Genomic DNA, 15,580 nt, shown 5'->3' with positions numbered 1-15,580 from the left:
TGTATTTGAGGGTTGTAAAATCCCTTGTAAAAGCCCATTAGTTCCACTACATGCTTCCCAGTGTGGTTATGAAATTAAACTCTTTTCTCCACCATATTAGTCTAAAATAAACACAGATGTTTGCTCTCTACAGTTGTAGATTCATCTTCAATTGTTCAAATTCTATATTAAGCTCTTAAAATTTATGATATCTTGGACGGTATTTGACATTGCCCAAGATATAATTAGATCTATTAAAAATGAAACAAAAAACCCAACACCTGAGGTTTGGGAATGGCTGCTGCTGCTTTGCTGCTCTGGGAGAAAGATGCTGTGAGATCCTGGGGAAGGAGCACGTTTTTGAGAGTGTGATGCTTCTTACTTCTTTAGAAAAGAAGGGGAAAAAATAGTTGGCTTCAGTCCTTTTTTCTGGGGAAACTACTGAAATACTTAAGCAGGGAAGACCTTTACTAAACACAACACGCAACTGGGGGCACTTCTGGCAGATGTAAACAGTGTAGTCCATGGAATTCTGTGTGTGCCTGAAGCCATCCTTGGAACTGAAGACATCAGTTGTATTCATTGGATTGCCTGCAGTGAGCTGTGGAGATGGCTTTGTGGGAGTGTCTGGAGTTTGGATGTGATCTGGATATCACATTTGAGATCCCTTTCAGGTATTACCTGGTTATTGCTCTGGACATTTTGGCCTATATAAAAGTGTTCCCTCCTTCAGAGAAGTTTGAAGTTCTCTGCTTTGAGATACCTGGTGTCAATAAAGCACATTATATAAATGATCACATATTTTCTTTTGTATACTTTGTCACGTGCTGTATCTTCCCAGCAGTAACTCTTGTATTATACTTTTCACCAGCTGCCTTTCTCCCTTTATGGGTAGCAATTGCTTTGTAAGTCTCTTAGGAAAGTCTTCTCTCCATCAGTCTGTCAGACTATGAACTCTACCTCTTTTCAGTGTCTTTACTGAGAGGTGGTGGCTTCAATACTGCAAAATGTGTTCCAGACTGAAGCAGTGTCATTGCTGTTGCACAACAAGTGTTTGCATTAGTTATTCTTCCTTGTAGTCAAATGTCTGCTCAGCGATGTTTATTTTGTTGATTAAACCTGTGATTGAGCAGAGATCCCCACTGATTTGTTCCAGGGAAGCTGATGTTTCCTCAAGGAGTGCCTAACCTAAACCTTCTTCAGCAAGTCTGTTTGCCTTTGTATTTTAGTTGGCGTTTGTGCATCGAACCTTGTCTGCTGTTGCACTGCCCAGCAGCCTCACTTGGTTGAATCTGTCTGAAATCCCCTGGCTTCCTCTTGGGAAACATAAATGTTATTTTGCAAAAGACACCACTGCCTACTGTTCATCTTCTTCCAGGCCTTTAATTAGATGCTCCTGTTCCTGTAAGCATTAAATTTAACTGGGTTATTTCAGTGAATATGGATAACTCTGTGGATTAAAGATTAAACTGAGTGCTTTTACAAATACGCAATTCAAAAACATGAGAGCTAAAGTATTTTTTATAAACACCATTTTACCAGAAGGCCTGATGACTCCATGTGATTTTTCCTTTTCCTTTTGCTGAGGAGACTCACACAACAGCATGAGGGGACTGAGCTTTGACCTGACGGATCAATACACGTTGGGTTGCACTGTCAGTGCAGGTGGTTTTTCTTGTGCTAAAAGAAAACACAAGTTTTATGCCCCTCCTGGGCAGAGGAATGTCCTTCCCCAGCCAGCTGTAGTCTGCCAGCTGGCATCCTGAATATACACACGTGTGGTTAGAGAGGAGAAGAAACTGCCTGGTCCTCTGCAGTGTGGCACTGATGACCTTCTGCCACTATTAGATTTGGTCCTTTATACAAATACTGTTCCTTATCTCTTAGCCTGTTCTTGAGTCTTGATAAGATGCTTCACCTTCTCACTTAGTAGTCCTTTGAAACTTGGAGAAAAAATACAAACAGTTCTAGTGAGCCGTGCTTTCTTTAGCTACACTGATTGTATTCAAAACTCCTACAGCAATCTCTGGAATACTTTGTGAATTAAATTACTCTTTGAGAGAGTTTCTGCCTAGATCTGGTTTATAGCTCCCAGATAGCCCCTTCAGGAGAGCTAGTGAGCTCTTTCCTGTGTACTGGAGTGCTAGTCTGAGATAAGTGGCAAACTTCTAGTGAGCTACTGAGGGGATGGGGACACAAACCTTCTTGAAACTTGATGCTCCTCTTCCAGTGAGTCTCTTAAGACCCTGATGACCAATTTGTGATTCTCACTCAATTATTTTACCAATATTGCCAAACTTATAAGATATTCTGACTTCCAGTTCAGTTTGAGTCTACTGCTGTGGCAGTTGTGATTTTGAGAGAAATGGGTCATTGCTGTCTCCTCCCAGCTCAGTTTTCAACAAACTGATTTTTTTCAAGGCACAGGAAGGTATTTTGACCCTTTGTCCTACTAAATCTCTTTAGTTATTAAACTGCATTAGATCTGCTCTCAGGAGCTTTAGCCTCTGGTACTCCAGCTGTGCATCAGCAGACTTTCCTGCTGGAGAGCTGTTGAGAGGCCAAGAAAACTTTTTCCTTTGCGGAAAAGTCTATTCTGCCAAAGATGAAGGCCTCTGATTGAACTGACTGAAGGTCCTGCATTCACCTGCAGGTTCAGTGCAGTTGGAATTGGGGTTTATGTAAACCCTCTGTGGTTTGGTAGGATCAACTTTTGAACATGGCTGGTGCTGCTTCCCAGAGTGACTGTTTGGGTTTCTTGTTTGCTCAAGCTAATGCTCCTCTCTTTCAGTGTAGGATTGTACTCATTTTGTGTGCTGCCTTACCTGTATAAATAAGGCTTTATTTTTTTTTTTTGACGTAAAGACCTGTAAGAGATGGGGCTGGCTGTTTCTCATCAATGATATCTGGTACAACTGCTTGAGGGGCCTTGAACCACTGCATCCCATGTCTGCCTAAAGAGAACCCCCTGGAGTTCCTGTTCAGTTCCTGAGGGTCTGAAAATGGGAGTAATCAAAGCAGCAAACGTCTGACTTACTCCATATGGCTTTTTTTTTTTTCCAGGGGAAATATGCAGGAAGTAACTTAGTTTCATAGTGGGCAAAAAGTGCTAAGAGTTGAAGGCTGTTCCCTTTTTCTACTTCTAGTTTTCAATTTTGAAATACCACACTGACTAGCTGTTTACTTTGTACAAGGTCACTTAGAACCTGAGTCGGCATTTTACTGATTTCCCAGGCTCTGCAAATATCAAGGTCAGGTTAGGTTTTTATTAGCTTCTTGGAGTAATTTGTTTCCTTTCTTGTTGTCTTTTATGTGTTTGTTTCTACACATCCATTAAAATATGGTACAGTTAGTGTATTGCACTTGCCTTTACTAGTTCACCCTGTATTTACTGTTTTGATTAGAAATGTAATGGAAAGTAGCAAGAGCACAAGAAAGAAATACCTACAGACATTTGCAACTAGATGAATTAACTTCAGCTGAAGTGGTTGTGGCATTCAGAAGTCAATGGGGTTATGAAAATGTGTATTACACTGTACAGTTCATACAATTCATAATGGACTTTGCACTTGGAAGTTGAATTTCAGTTCTGTGAATGAAAGACTTGATTCTGCTTAAAACTCTTAACAAGCAGAAAAACAGCTTACCAACGACGTGGCTACAAATAAATGTACTTAATTTTGTTACAATTAAGTCAAAGCAGCATCTCATAAGTAAACTGTCCCAGAGATCTTTTGTCCATTTGATTTTAAAGCTAGTTAACCTGGCAGAGAGAAGTGTTGTGCAGAGTATTCATTGAGAAGTTTTAGAATTAAATCCTGGTTTATGTCCAGCACTGAAAGAGGCTTCTACCTGTGCCATAAAAAAATCATTCCGGAATCCCAGACGTTGTTGAAGACATAGGTCACTAACAACAGAAGTGTCAAATCTTTTCTTTGCAGCACCTGCCCAAAGTATTAATCTATTTCTCTCATTTGAAGTGTCTGCTGTGGGCAAATCAACCCTTTTGGGAGAATGAGAGTCTGTGGCCATTCCAAAAACCTGTGTTGAAAAATTACAATATTGACCATTAATCCTATGCTGTTAACACCTAAATATTGAAGAATACCACGTAAGCAACCATAACTTATCTGAAAACCCAAACCTCACCAAACCACCCAACCTAAAAACCCCTTTTGTTTTCTCCTTTGAGGACTGTGGGCTACAGAACACATGTCCAAACCACTCAAGCCCCACTTCAGCAATTAGAGTTCAAGCATTTTCAGCCAATTCACCAGCTCCAGTTAAAAAATGTGACCATCTTGGGCTTTAGCCTGGGATTTGTAGTATTTCAAAACATAATTCCAAAATCTTTCAAAAGACTCTTACCCTTACATTGCCTGATGGTGGTGAGCCTGAGTATTGTACATTTATTAATGTGGTTAGATTGATATGCTTTACTTGCCTTATGTTGCTTTTAATTCATGTGTTTTTACCCAGAGTCTTTATTTCAATTAGAACTTCAATAAAGAATAAGATCTTTTCTTTAAAATACTCAATAGTAAATACAATAGTTAATAGCTCATTTATGCCTCTTAATATATTGAAATGAATTTCCTCTGTTTTTAAAACAAACTGCATTAAGCTGGAGCTCTGTTTGATTCAGATTCATAATTAAACACAAATACGATTGTGATCTAGTAGCTGCAAAAGGAGCATTAGAAATACAGAGAAGCTAAGCGAGGATCAGTATTAAGGAGCTCAGATGTGGTTTGTTTTTTAAATACGATTGAATTGCTTGAAGAAGTTTAAGCTCTGCTTTTTTCTTCTCTTGTGGAGATGTTGATAGACCTTTTAGAAGTTCCTTTTAGTTTGGGGCTGCAGAAGTATGGAGTAGCCTAGGACATCAGTTATTGCAAGGACATCAGTGATGTCACTTGATACTGTCCTTTCTAGAAGTGGAGAAATAAAGTACTTTTACCAGTATTTTCTATGTACTGGTAAAAAAAAAAAAAAACAACTAAAAAAAGTCCTAAGTTGATACTTGGAATGGAAATGGATAGTCAAAATGGAATGGAAAGTCAAAAACAAAACCTGATAGTAGTTTGTCCATCTTGCTTTAACAAAACCCAAAAAGCCAAAACCCACACTCAATTGCCCTCCCCAAAAGTCCATGAAAGGTTATATTTCAGGACTTCTATTCAGCCAGTCACAAGGCAAGTGATTTTTTTTTTTTTTTTTTGAGAGGCATTACAGTCTGGAGTGGTGTGGCAACTTCAGCACCGAGACCCTCTTCACACTTCAGTGACAGCAGTTTGAACTGGCTGCAGCCAAAAGGAGGATGTAAAAGGCTGCAAGGGTGCTGATGGCTGTGCTAAGGATGAGTGTTTGTCAGAGAGTGTGTCCTTTGATCTGGGCTGGGCCCCCTCCAAGAAAAGAAGGAAAATCACTTTTATAATAAGCAAATAACGTCTTGATTATTTTTTTTTTAAGAGGAAGTCAGTTGTGTTGAGTTGCGAGATACGCGCGGCTGCGAGGAACCAGCCCCAGCCAACTGACTCTTTTCAGTCTGACCACTGATAAGCCAACACTGAAAGCCCATAAACAAACCACTTCTAGTATGACAAATGCACAGTTTGTTTTTTCATAATGCAGGGAGGTGTTTTACAGACAATGATACCAAGTGTCAGATTGCCCCCCTCGCCCCCCATTTTACTAAGCAAACTGGGATTTGAAGATTAATTCTGAAAACTCTACTGTAATTATTATTACTGTTAAAATTTTATTACGGTTTTAAAAGTGATAGAATTCTTGATTTGAGGTAATCCTACTGGTAAAAGGAACATAGGCACGGAACGCAGTCAGTTGTGCAACTCATTTTTTTAATAATAATTGTATTTCTTTGCCACTGAGTGGAAAAAAAAAATCCAGGTCTCACAGGATCAAAGGCAAAGATTTATTTAAGTACTTTGAAAACAAAAGAAATCATGATATGAGTATAGTAGATGGAGATGGTTAAGACTGAACATTTTTAGATTCCTGCCAACAAAAAATGTTTTAGTTCTGTGCATTGGAAGAGGGTGTATCTGTGTCTTGCCTCGTTATTTTTGGGCCATTAATAAACAAGGTGACTTAAGCAACATCTAATAATTATTTTTGAATTGGCAAACCTGAATAGACTGGAGCCCAGGCAGGGGAGACCTGTGGCCTGCTCTTGAATTTCTCATTCTTGGAATACAGGGGGAATTCCAGGCTATTGTAAGTGTGCAGCTGCTAGAGCAGCTGGAGAAGAGAAATGGGAGGATCTTGGTGGTAGCAGCACATTTACTAAAGAGACTTGGCCCAAATAATGGAAAGCTGCTGCAAACTGGTGAGGGAGGCGATGGTGTCAGCTGGAGGGGAAGGTCATCAAACAAATCAAATCTTACTCTCTGATAAAAGACTGGGGCTGTGTGCATTGTAGCAATGTTTTAGGAAGGATGATAAAAGCAAGTTATCAAGAAGTGTGGTAAAAAAACTCAACAAGCTTTCAGTGCTAGGGAATTCTTAATGTAACTGAAAGGGGAGAAATAGTTTATCAAGCAGAAGATTGTTGACTGTGACCATAGTCTGTGGTTGCACATGTGCACCCATATGCCAACCTGGGAAGAAATGAGCTGGTTCTGAGCCATGAGGTTTTATCTGTTCAAGGAGCTCAAAATAAGAACGAATTATTTGAAACCTTCACCTAAACAATTTTGGCTTCAAAGTAAACCATGCAATTGTAATTAGGAAGCTGAATAACTGTTAAAACAAAATATTCGTGCAAGTGGTAGGTTCTCTAGATTTTGATGTCAAAGCAAGATGGATTTCGGCAAATAAATACTTTATGCAGAGCTTTCTATATATGTGTCCGTAAAATTCAATATCCCTTGAAAACTATTTTGTACTTAGTGGTCCATTCATTGGTCCTTTTCCTTAAATCCCTCTGAGAGTGTACATTTGTTTTCTTCTCTCTGATATCTCCAGTCATGAAAATATGTTTAGAGTAATTATTTTGTTTCTGAATAAAAAGAAAGCAAAAAAACTCTCAACAACCAAGAAACCCCCAGGTATTTGTGGTTGTCTGCATACTACGTGGGGGAAGAAAAATTAGTATTTTAGGTAGACGAGTGTCAAAAATTTTATTCTTCCTCAAGTAATCTTCATTGAATAATTATATAGGAAAAAATTAGGTTCTCCTGACAAGAGTTCCTTTGCTCCTGGTCTGTTGACACTGCTTTGACAAGATTTTCTTGGGAGGCCATCTTTTCTCTTAGTCCCTCTGGCTGCACTGCTGGCAGACCTTCATTCTTTCTGCTTCTCACCTCCTGGCAGATGTGTCTTCATTCAGTGCAGGCTGCCTGCTGGCTCTCAAACTGTGCCTTTTTAAAATTATTTGCAGTTCAGCTTCTACTTTGGGGTCACTTAGGGATGCTAGTTGTTTTAGTTTGACAACAGTGTTATTGGAAGTTCTTGTGCTCAAAAGTCCTGGAGTTAAGAAGTGAAACTCAAGCTCGACTACAGCGATTCCCTTGGTAACGTTGTCCGTGCAGGAATCTCCTTGAATCTGAGCGTCTCAACTTATATCAAACTTGTTTGTTTCTGTGCATCAGGCCAGTTCTGCACTGAGGACGTGGATGAATGCCAGCTCCAGCCCAATGCCTGTCAGAATGGAGGCACCTGCACCAACCACAACGGGGGCTATGCCTGTGTCTGTGTCAACGGCTGGAGCGGGGACGACTGCAGCAAGAACATCGACGACTGCTTCACTGCCTCCTGTGCCAATGGATCCACCTGCATTGACAGAGTGGCTTCTTTCTCCTGCATTTGTCCAGAGGGAAAGGCAGGTAAGCACAGAAAACTTGCATGAATCTGGTACTTAGAAGAAGGTACGTCCCAAAGTTTATGCGTTCGTTTGAAGTGACGTGTTTATTTTACGCACTTTGTGACCAAACCAGGAAGAACAAAAGGAAATGTGCTGTCCATGAGCAAAGACCTGTTAAACCCCTGTAGCTTGGGACAAAGTAGTGTTTGTATTAGGCTGGAAGACAAAGTTATTATGGCTTAGATTGCAAGGAAAACAGATCTTTTTCTAGCCTTTAGCAGAACCTGTATTTACTGAGAAGTTGTGCATGAGGGTGACTTGCTCTGTGCCACTTATGGTAACTGTATGAGTCTAGAAGGCAAACTTAGGTATTTTTGTGTGAGTGTGTGAGAATGTAGGCGTCTTCACTGGTGTGGTGGAAAATTTGCTGGCTTAGGTTACGTAAAAATATGTTTCCTAACTACTACCTGGAAATACAAGTGATCAGCATATCTGAATTAAGAAAGTGAGCTTCTCGTGCACCTGTGTTTTCAGCTGTCAGAAAAGTTATCATGCTGGTTACAGAGAATAGTTAGTTAAGTGCTGCAAGGAAGACATTTTGGTGATGGTCAGACATTTTACTGCTCCAGAAGTGCTGGAGACACCTTTAAAGTCACAGAATCTGTATTTAAATATAATGTTTTATAAGTGTGTGGTGAAGTCCCCATGGTAGTCTATAGGCTGAAGCCTGTAAGATATTGCCTAAGCCTCTATCTGTGAGAGTCTCTATTCGAAATATCAGGACAGGGAATATGACTATGTGACATACAGTGTGACTGGTGTATCTCACTTTATTATTAAACTCTTGGATACTTCTCTAGGTCTCCTGTGTCACTTGGATGATGCCTGTGTTAGCAATCCGTGCCAGAAAGGTGCTCTGTGTGACACCAATCCTGTGAATGGAAACTACATCTGCACCTGTCCTCAAGGCCATAAGGGAGCAGACTGCACTGAGGATGTGGATGAATGTGCAATGGGTGAGTTTGCTCTGTGTGAGAACACGCACAGGGAGTTGAGTCGTTTGCTTTATGAACTAACAGAGGAGCAAGAATAAACATTTTGTCATAGCTTCTCGACATACATGTGACTCCTTTCTTGCTCTCTACCTTTCCTTTCAGTGTCTTTAGATGAGTTATAAATCTTGTGTGAGACTTAGAGCAGAAGGCTGAGTCAGAATAGTTGTCCATGTCTGAACTGTTAGCCTCTGGAATATGAAAAGCAATGAGATGCTTAACCATTCTTCATTGTGCAAGAGAGCTTTAGCATTGTGAGAGGAGTGCATGCAAACAGATGTGATAATTAAGCTGTCCCCTAGAACTGCAGGGTACAATGAAAGCACCACAGTTCATGTGGGAGCTGTTGTAGCTACAGCCTCGATAGAAACATGTCAAGGCTGTTTGATAGCCAGAACATGGCTGGATCTTTTGAGTGCCTTCCAAGACTGGTGACCACGAGGGCTTTTAAAGCTGTAGTTCTCTGATAGCATGCTGTTGTGTGGTTTTGAGGATTAACTGGGCTCTTACAGACTTACTTACAGTTTTGTGAGTGCTTGTTCATGCTTCCAGAGTGTGATGTGTGAAGGTAATACCTAACCAGCACTCATAAAAGTGCTGGAAAGAATCACTTCTTTGAATTTTGTTCCTCAGTCTGCCTTGGACAAGAGTGCAGTTTCTTTTTGAAAACATGCAGTGGACAAGTTTGCTGGTTTTGTGGCTGTGGTGGTATCTTTTCAGCCTTGGGAGTAAATGCAAAAGATGACCTAGAGATAAGGCCTTGAAATCATCATTAATTCTCTAAACCCTGCTAGCTGATGCTCCTGTCTTGAGAACTGTCATTCGTAATATGGACTAGAGTTGCTCCTTTGGTCCATTGGCAGTGACAACAATCCTGACAGAAAATAACTGGTACATGTTTTTGTGAGTCACAGTAGCCTTTCCCCAGGAGGATGAACAGTCTTTCCCCGGTATTACTTGATAGAAAGGAATGACCACTGGAAAAGACCATGACTAATAAAGAATGCTGTGGCTTTCCCGCTCTGAGGAGAGGTTTTGACACACACATTTATGTATCCTTCTTGCAGCAAACAGCAATCCATGTGAACACGCTGGAAAATGTGTCAACACAGAAGGCTCTTTCCACTGTGAGTGTTTGAAGGGGTACACAGGACCTCGCTGTGAAATGGACATCAATGAATGCCACTCAAATCCGTGCCAAAACGATGCCACCTGCCTGGATAAAATCGGAGGATTCACATGTCTCTGTATGCCAGGTGAGGGGAGTTTCTGACCAAGATGGGCCCCCCAACAAAGGAAAAAAGCAGAAGGCAGAGCACAGCGAGGGTTTGCCAGCTCTGCTCTGCTGAGGTGGAACACAAAGCTGCAAAGGGGTGAGGCTAAATGAAACAGTGAGAGAGAGCCTGCTGTGGCAGCACCAGCCAGGAGGACTTGGCATTTGTGTGTGGGAGGGAGAAAGCAATTAGAGGACTGAGAAAGAAACCAATCTCTACATCAACAAAGGAAGTTAGCTTTCTGAGCTGGAGTATGTGAGAACACATTTGTTACTATACCTGCTTAAGTGCATGTGCAGAAACTTACCTTTGTGAAAGCAAAGCAGGTGCAAACTTGAAAGGAGTGACTGTGCTTTAAGGTATGCATGTGATGATCTAGGATAATAGTGTTCAGGTTATTTGCTTAAAATACCCCAAATGATGTGAGCTCCCGGTGACCTGAGGAAATAACTGTAAAGGAAGTTACTTGATTGAAATCATGCTTGTAAAATTTGTATGGCCAGCGTACCAGTGAGGAATGTAGTCTGCTATTTTGCTCTCTGGTAGAAAGTGCTGAAAAAAGAAAAAGAATGCAAGTTGACAGTTGCACATTCTTATAAAATACAGTGAAAGAATTGTGACCCCTGCAGGTGATCAGCTGATACCATGGCAACTACAATGAGTTTTTATTAATATATAATCTGTTTTGAAGGGTGGAACTCTAGTCATAAATATTTCACCTTTCCTAAAGTTTTTCTTGTACCCTGCCATTAGCTAAAAATCCTTGAGCTAAAATAATCTGCTGTGTTTGGTTTTTTACCTTTTACCTTATATTGGTATAAGGTAATATATTACTGATGTATATATATAGATATATATTATTGATATCTTTCAAAGTATTAAAACATAACACCTTCTCCTCAAGTGGAAGAAAACATTAGATGTGAATTCACCACAAACTTCTGTTGCCACTGATTAAGTGAACATCTTCAGCAACAATGAAAAATACACTTCAACATCCCTTTGTAACCTCTGGTGCAATGACTTAACCTCTGGTATATGTTCTTACATCATAGGTTCTGTCCAAACTGCAAACTTTCAGTGAAACTAGGGTTAGACTTTCAGCACTAGTAAAAGAGGCACTTTCAAAGGCACTTTCTAGGACCTTCACTCACCTCTTCTGTCACCTCTTCCCATTTTTTCGATTTTTTTAACAGGTTTTAAAGGTGTTCACTGTGAAGAAGATATTGATGAGTGTCTAAGTAATCCCTGTGTTAACAATGGAGAGTGTCTTGATAAAGTCAACCGCTTCCAGTGTGTCTGTCCTCCTGGTAAGTTCTTACTTCTGGAAGCTTTTCCTGCTTCACCCTACCAAGAACTGCACAGATGTTTTAAGTGATACGTTTTTTGTGAGGTTCTGTTGTCTTAGGGCACCAGCATCTGTTTGAATGAGTGAGTTGCAATAGCTAGTAAATAAGAATAGTGATGTATTGGTTGCAATAATATTGTGCCTGTAATTGGGTTAAGTGTTGAGAAATATACAGTTGGACACTCATCTAAAAGAGCAGTTGGCAACATGAACTTCTGTTGTTGTGGAAACCATAATGAGATTCTTAACACATTTTAAAGATCAGACCCTCTGCATGCTTTTTGTCTTCAGAGATTTTTAGGCAGAAACCAGTTTTGCATCACTGTGGTTTATGCCGCTTGCATGAGGAGGGAGTGGATTGAGCTCCACTAGAAAAGGAAAAATGCTGAGCTGAGGGATCCATGTTAGCTGTAGGGTGAACATCACTTGTTTTCTTGATGGCTTACAAAAAGTTTTAAGTTCAGAATATATATGACAAAAGCCTATTCTGTATCCCTTCTTATTGTCTAATGATGTTCTGGCTCCTCCTTTGGTTCCTTCCTCCAGGAAGCATTCCTGAAGGTTTTAATTTTTTTCTTGAAGTGCCTGAGGGTCTGCATCATCTGACATAACCTGTCGATACTTCGTTAACTAATTCAAGCAGTGTATTGAAAGTCCCAGTGCTATATCATACCACATTCCATATAGCTGTGGTAATTCTGCTCTGAAGGCTCTAGTGATGTATGCGCTGTTGTTTTATTTTTAGCTGCTTGCTTTGATTACTTGAAGGTTTTTTATTGGTGGGCTCTCAGTTTTACAGGCAGGGCATACTGTCCACTGGTGGACACCACTTGTGCTCCATCTGCTTTATTTCTGTTTGACTTGGCTGTCTCAGTTTGCAAGATGGGGCTCCTTTGACCTGGGGGACAGAAACTACAGTTTGGCTGGTGGTTTGGATGAGGAACCAATCCACCAGGGCGTGGTGTGTGTGCTTAATGATGCAATTGAATTTAGATTTGCTGAGCTTATGTTTGAGTGGTTTTAAGGATTAGCTAACAAATAATTCCTGACGGTGCAGTTGTCTAGATGAACTACTTCAAATGACTTCCCGGATTTTCATCTTCTTTTCTGCCTTTCAGGATTCAGTGGTGCCGTGTGTCAGATTGATATAGATGATTGCTCCAGCACGCCGTGTCTCAATGGAGCCAAATGTATCGACCATCCCAATGGCTATGAGTGCCAGTGTGCCACAGGTTAGTCTTGTGTTCAGAGCCCCTGGACTGGAGATCGCACATAACCTAAATACATAAAGGGGTGCCCCAAGTGTCAGCACTTTTTCTTTCTTTCTCTGAAGTGCTGGTTGGTTGTTGTGAAGCCTTGTCTACTCCTTTGCACAGAGAAAAGTATTTAAGTACAGGAAGCTTTTTACTTGTGATAGTTAAGTTCTCAATCAGTGAGAGTTCTGGCCTCCCTCTTTCAGCCTCATCTTTTGCTTCCCAGAAGATGACAACTTCTTCTGTATTTACTATGGAATCCACATAAGGAAAAAGCAGTGCCGTGAAGCCTTTTATTTGTGGTTTACCTTTCTTTCTTCCAAGTCAGATTATATAGTATACAGTTGAAGAACAAGAGATGGACAGAGCAGTGCTACTGTGTATTCTGACTTCTCTTACATCAGGTTATTTTATGTCAAAGGAGTAAGATTGAAACGCAGTAGCAGTTGTGACCACTGGAAGAAATACCACACAGTAGCTGCCTACCAGAGTGTAGCTAAAATGATTTGTCAAGTATCACACAGAAATTTTGATAGAGCTGTGGATGGAACTCAGGTGGGGTTTTTGAATGCCTTTACAGCCTGGTTAATTACATATTTAGCAGCGTCAGGTTTAATTATAGGATTTTCTTATCTTTAGGCCTCCAGGGGTGATGTAGATATATTTTTATCTTAATTTTTACATCTGGTCAAATGAGAGGGTTCAGAGCTGTTATACTCTAGTTCTCAGTAAGGAACTGCTTTTGGTTGCCTTTAATGGTGCCTGATACACTGCTTGTGCTTCAAATGCCTTGGCTTTAGCTCTTCCACTAGGGAAGAAGCTGAACAATTCATGGAGCTACCTTTGTCCCAGAAATGTGCTGTTAGGTTGGCTAGATTTATGTGTAATTTTTCTCATTTTGAATCATTCCAATAATCAAACTGTTAAGGTGAATTTGACTTCATTAATCTATTCTGCCCTGTACAGCAGGTAGCAGAGATTAACCTAAAAATAGCCTGTCTTTTCTCACACACACACACACACACACACACACACACACACACTCTCCACCATTCCCAAATGCCTGAAGAAACATTGAATTTGTTGAAAGAAGGAGAATACAGTAGTTCAGGAAAGGAATAATTATTGTGGTCAGAATTTTTCCTTTTGATTACTGCATGTGACAGACTAAGCTGACACTTGCAAACAGAAGGAAAAGCTCAAATCTTCACCAAACTTGGAAACTATTTTAGAAATTCTTTCTCAAGCTGTTGTGTGGTCTGGTTGGTTATCAGAGTGCAGAGCTTACCAGGCCTAGGAGGGTTTTGGGTCATGTAGTGGTGGACAATGTGGAGAGATGTGCCTTGAGAGGCAGGTTCTGAATTTGGCAGTAGAACTGCTTAAACCACCTCAGTACTGAAATTCTAGATTTTCCAGATGAGGAGGGAAGACAACTGCTTCCATGAAGGCAAATGAGGTATGGAGTATTTTCAAGGAACAGGCTGAAAGCAACCAAATATATGTTACTGAAGCAGCAGCACTTAGTAAAATCCTTGGTTAAATCTTTGACTGAAAATGGAAGAGGGACTGTGTACTAGGGCTTTTTTCCATCCTGTGTGAGGGATTCTTATGTTCTATATTCAGGTGGTTTTTCCTAGTCTAACTTCTGTCTGCAAAGAGGGAAATCTTATCTCAGTAAGGTATGCTCAATTAAGGGATCCAGAAATATCTGATCTATAAGTGGTTCAGTTGAGCTGCAATAGGAGGCAAGGTAATAATTTTTGAACAAATGTATGCTAAGTATTATATTTAATATTGACAGCCTTCTATAAGACTGAAATGCGGAATTCATCATTGGGGCAGGTCAGTTACTGGAAAATAATGTTTGAGTATGTTCTTGCTCTATTAATCTCATAATATGAGTGATATGTGTTCCCTGAATGGTAATCGCCAGCTGCCGACGTGATTGAAAACTGCAAAATGTTTGGCCAAATGCTGTACAGATAGCTCTATTTACTGCTTGCTTTTTGTCTTTTCTTTCCCTTCTGGCATTATTCCACTTCTCCTTCCCAGTGGTAGATCATGGCTTTTCTTTTCTTGAGTTGTCTTAGGTCTTTCCTCTTTTATTTGCCTCTGCCCTCTTTTTTTTCCACCCCCCGCCACCGTTTGTCCCCTTATCGGTTTGTTTTTCTTCCTTCCCTAACATCTTTTTATATCCATCTCTCTAACTAGCCTCCCTTCCCTCTCCCCACCTACTTCCACACCCATTCATCCATGCATACGTTCGCAGAACTTGGAAATGTTAGCCGTCACCTGGTATGTTTGACCACAGAAATAACCACAAACCTGTATGAAAAATGGGGAGCCTGTTATCCACTTATAATACTCAGGTGAGAATCACTCTTCAGCTGTTGAAATTCCCTGCAGCTTGGTTTGTATCAGTCTCCAATCAGTGTCTTGAAATTTGAAGTTCTACCTTCCAAATCTTCAGCTGCTGGAAGAGGTAGCGTGAGCCTGTTGGTCTAAAACCTCAGCTCTGAAAACCATTTATTTTAAATTGTCCCTGTTTCATATAGCTCTGCTCCATTATGGAAAACAGGGCTCTTGAGGGAGTTGTTTGCTGCTCTTACTTTCCTGAACTGTTGTTTTTAGCCCTGTTTGTGAATAGATTCTGTCCTTCTCTGTTGCTCAGGATGTTTCCCAGCTGAAGCAGAATGAAACAGGCCAAATCGCTGCTTGTTTCATTGCTCCTAACTGAAGAGGTTGCATGCAGCCCTTAATAAATTTGCAGTTGGTGCTTGATTGCAGTTACTGAAAGGTTTTCCAATGAGATGGAAAAGAAAATTTTTAATAAGCAGAACTGCAGAAGC

General features: G+C 40.4%; 1 protein-coding gene across 1 annotated transcript in view; it reads left to right on the top strand.

Moving 5' to 3' along the window:
• Nucleotides 1–15,580, top strand: part of NOTCH2 (notch receptor 2) — an 84,972-nt gene that overhangs the window by 33,838 nt on the left and 35,554 nt on the right. The window contains exons 6-10 of the mRNA XM_027694595.1: nt 7,593–7,826; nt 8,665–8,820; nt 9,924–10,112; nt 11,327–11,440; nt 12,597–12,710. Of these exons, the coding sequence (XP_027550396.1) occupies nt 7,593–7,826; nt 8,665–8,820; nt 9,924–10,112; nt 11,327–11,440; nt 12,597–12,710 (807 nt within the window). The remainder of the gene's footprint in view (nt 1–7,592; nt 7,827–8,664; nt 8,821–9,923; nt 10,113–11,326; nt 11,441–12,596; nt 12,711–15,580) is intronic.

Source organism: Neopelma chrysocephalum, unplaced genomic scaffold, assembly GCF_003984885.1.
Source record: "Neopelma chrysocephalum unplaced genomic scaffold, ASM398488v2 Primary Assembly neopelma1_98, whole genome shotgun sequence".
NCBI classification, from domain to species: Eukaryota; Metazoa; Chordata; class Aves; order Passeriformes; family Pipridae; genus Neopelma; species Neopelma chrysocephalum.
The sequence above is the reverse complement of the archived record's forward strand: the minus strand, read 5'-3'. Positions and strand labels throughout refer to the sequence as shown.